Genomic DNA, 3,460 nt, shown 5'->3' with positions numbered 1-3,460 from the left:
ACCCGCTCCGGCGGCTCGCAGTCCAAGGTGCTGCTCGAGGTCGGCGTCAAGGTGTGGGCCAACGACCAGTGCGCCAAGAACCTCAACGGCATCCACGAGTCCATGATCTGCGCGGGCGGTGTCAAGGGGCCAGGACTCGTGCCAGGGCGACTCGGGTGGTCCGCTCACGGCCGTCAAGAACGGCAAGGAGGTCCAGATCGGCGTCGTCAGCTGGGGCGAGGGCTGTGCGCAGGCCAACAAGCCGGGTGTCTACTCGCGCCTCTCGTCCGGCAAGGACTTTATCGCGCCGTACCTCACCAAGTCGAGCCTCCGCACCGAAGCCAACTAGACTTGCAGTTGTTGCCGCTGGTCGTCGTTGGATCGTCTCCGTGTCTGCGCAAACGTTGTCGCTCGTCTCGCTTAAGTCTTTCCTGTTAACATTGTTTGCAGTCTTTCCTTCTTCCATTTCAGGGTCCATAGCCTTGCTGTGAAGGAATCCAAGTGTCGTGACAATACAGAGTGGACAGCAAGGCGTGTTGTGTGTCTTGAAGGCTTTGAGATCGTAAGCTAGCTCGCAAACCATGGGGCAAGCTCCAGTCGTGCATGAGAAACAAGGTACCAGTATAGCTTTATCTTTGGTGCGTCATCACTGCAGGGGCACTACAGAGCAGACGTAACTTCAGGGACACTACGGACGAATCATGTCAGCGTGTGACTTGCTGCGTTCTCGGTGAGCCCACCACCCATTGACCTATATCAAGGCGGCGTATTGTGTGATGCAGTCCTACGATGGCAGAGCTTTGGAACGGGGACATGGTTCAAAACCCTCATGGCATAGCATTTTTGAGAGTCCAGTAGACACTCTATGCCATCATCGAGCTATGCGAGTGCGAAAACCACAGCGACATTGCCGACACCGAGAGCAACAACGAAATTCTTTTTGGGTATTTTCTGTCTTTTTCGCGTTTGTTTAGTTTTTTCAAAGGTTGGTCTCCTTTCACATTGCATTTGATCGCTTCTCAAGTCCTCGACAACCTATCCACGCCAATCCAGCCTTACGCTGACGGACTTTTAGCTTGAAAGATGCAGGGGTCGCGGCACTTTAAGTTGAGCTTTAATATCCAAAGATCGCCCATCGTTTATGGCTAAATTTCTCTCTAAAACGGTTCCTACCAGCCCACTCCGCAGGACCTAGTCTTTACAGCTTCAACTTGTATGTTCGATTGCCTTGCACACCAGAAAGCTTACTTTTATCGTCGCTCCTGGCGGTGGACCACATGCAGCTCAATATATTCGTTTCATAGTCCATTTGTCTCCAGTTGTCTAAAAGATGTCCAGGCGCGCATACGTTTCGTGTTTCTTGGAACGATGCTTTTGTCTCGACGACGGAACATTCGCGTGGGTTCGGTACGTCGCCATGAGGCGCGCGCTTCGAGCCATCGCACACACTTGTGCAATTTCGTCGTCGGACCAGCGAGAATTGAACACGTTCAGACGGACCCGGCGCCGCGCGCGGGACAAGGCGACGATGAGTGCCTTGACGTGGTCGATGCGGAGCCCGCAGTATGAGACGTCGATCTCAGCCATGTGCTGGAGATACGGCAGCGCTGACGCCAGCGCCATGACGGCGCGGTCGCCGAGGAAATTCTCAAACAATTGCAAGCGCTGAAAAGCCGGCAGTGCGTATGGCAGTGCCGCAAAAAGCTGACTCGCGCCGTCGTCGCAGATTGGGTTGCCCGAGAGGTTTAAGACTTCGAGGGCCCGCCACTGCGGCAGTGTCCGCGCAAAGTACTTGATGTCGGCGCGTGCGATCTCGTTACCGCTGAGATCGAGCTCTCGGACGCGCGTTGGCAGCAGCGCGCGGACCACCCAGCCAATGGCTTCGTCGTGCAGACCGACTCGACTGAGACGCAGTCGTTGGAGATGTTTCATTCGGGCTACGCCATGAAGAGTTGGGCGAAGCATGCCATACTCGTCCATGTTCTGCTCCGAGAGGTCGAGCGTGTGCACGTTGGAACCCTGCGCGGCGCTAAAGCAATCTTCTCTCATGAGACTGGCGCTGGTAACGCGTAGCACGCGCAGCGTCTGCGAGAACAAAAACGTGTGAAAGCTCGACGGTACAATGTCGTGGCACCGGACGAGCTCGAGGGACTCGAGCCCGTGATTCGACATCATGAGTTTCTGAAACGCTTTATGCTTTGTCTCGTCAAAGGTGAGGCCGTTGAGCGCAAGCGCACGGAGCCGACTCTTTCTGATCATTGAAAAAAGCGAGTTGGTCGCAGGCGTTGGCAGTGGAATGTCGTCACAAACGTCAGCGAACGAGTCGTCCAGCTCGATCGCAGGGGTCTCCCCGTTGATGAGGCGCACGTCCACGACGCCGGCGTTGTCGAGGACTGCCTTGCAAAACGCGTTGAGTTGCTTCGCATTGCCGTACCAGTAGATGGAGACGCGACGCAAGCTGTCGCTCGACTTGAGAAGACTCACGACGCTTGATTGCTGGCCGCGCGCCTCGACGTCATGCACCTCGACGCTTTGAAGTTGCTGCTTGTGCTTGGTCAAAAAGGCCAGCGTTGGCGGCAATGGCGTCTTGATGTTGGCAATGTGGAGCTGTGTGCTGGGCCAAAGCACGTCCGCCCATTGCTCGGGGTTGGCGCTCGCATCGATCGAACACTGACCGACAAAGAAAAGCGCGTCGCGCAGTGCCGGCCGTAGAGCGGGCTCATAGGCGTTCGCACTTAGCCGCAGCACGGGCCAGAGATGCGTATCGGGCTGTGCGTTGGAGAGCTCGAGGAGCGCGTCAAGGCCGCTGCTGAGGCAGCCGCGTGGAAGGAGGCTCGCCACGTCAAAGAGCAGGACGGGGCTCGCGACAAACTGGAGAATGCGGTCGACGATGCGGGGCTCGAGGACATTGGGCCGTGGCGCACGGTGATACGTGCGGCGACTCCAGGCAGCGTCCATCGATGCCGCACTTTCAAGAATACCAGCACCGCCGTTTCGCCCGTTGAACTGACCCGCGAAATCGTTCAGATAGTGTGCTATACACTATTTCGTTGATCCAACGCGGGAAGGCTCACGTGTTGTTGAACGCTGTTGTTGCCAAGTGAATGTGCTTCAATACATGTAGCAAGTGATCTACGTATGCGATGTTATGAAAGGATGATCTCCTTAGAAGGAAAGACTGCAAACAATGTTAACAGGAAAGACTTAAGCGAGACGAGCGACAACGTTTGCGCAGACACGGAGACGATCCAACGACGACCAGCGGCAACAACTGCAAGTCTAGTTGGCTTCGGTGCGGAGGCTCGACTTGGTGAGGTACGGCGCGATAAAGTCCTTGCCGGACGAGAGGCGCGAGTAGACACCCGGCTTGTTGGCCTGCGCACAGCCCTCGCCCCAGCTGACGACGCCGATCTGGACCTCCTTGCCGTTCTTGACGGCCGTGAGCGGACCACCCGAGTCGCCCTGGCACGAGTCCTGGCCC

At 56.6% G+C, this 3,460-nt stretch overlaps 1 protein-coding gene across 1 annotated transcript; it reads right to left on the bottom strand.

Annotated features, from left to right (window-relative positions):
• Positions 1 to 1,250: 1,250 nt before the first annotated feature.
• On the bottom strand, positions 1,251 to 2,937 carry SPRG_13177 (hypothetical protein; the record flags this gene model as incomplete). Its single annotated transcript, XM_012352173.1, has 1 exon — positions 1,251 to 2,937. The coding sequence occupies one exon, from the start codon at positions 2,935 to 2,937 to the stop codon at positions 1,303 to 1,305; it is 1,635 nt and encodes a 544-aa protein (XP_012207563.1). The 3' UTR covers positions 1,251 to 1,302.
• Positions 2,938 to 3,460: the final 523 nt, after the last annotated feature.

Source organism: Saprolegnia parasitica, assembly GCF_000151545.1.
Source record: "Saprolegnia parasitica CBS 223.65 unplaced genomic scaffold supercont2.93, whole genome shotgun sequence".
Taxonomy (NCBI): domain Eukaryota; phylum Oomycota; class Saprolegniomycetes; order Saprolegniales; family Saprolegniaceae; genus Saprolegnia; species Saprolegnia parasitica.
The sequence above is the reverse complement of the archived record's forward strand: the minus strand, read 5'-3'. Positions and strand labels throughout refer to the sequence as shown.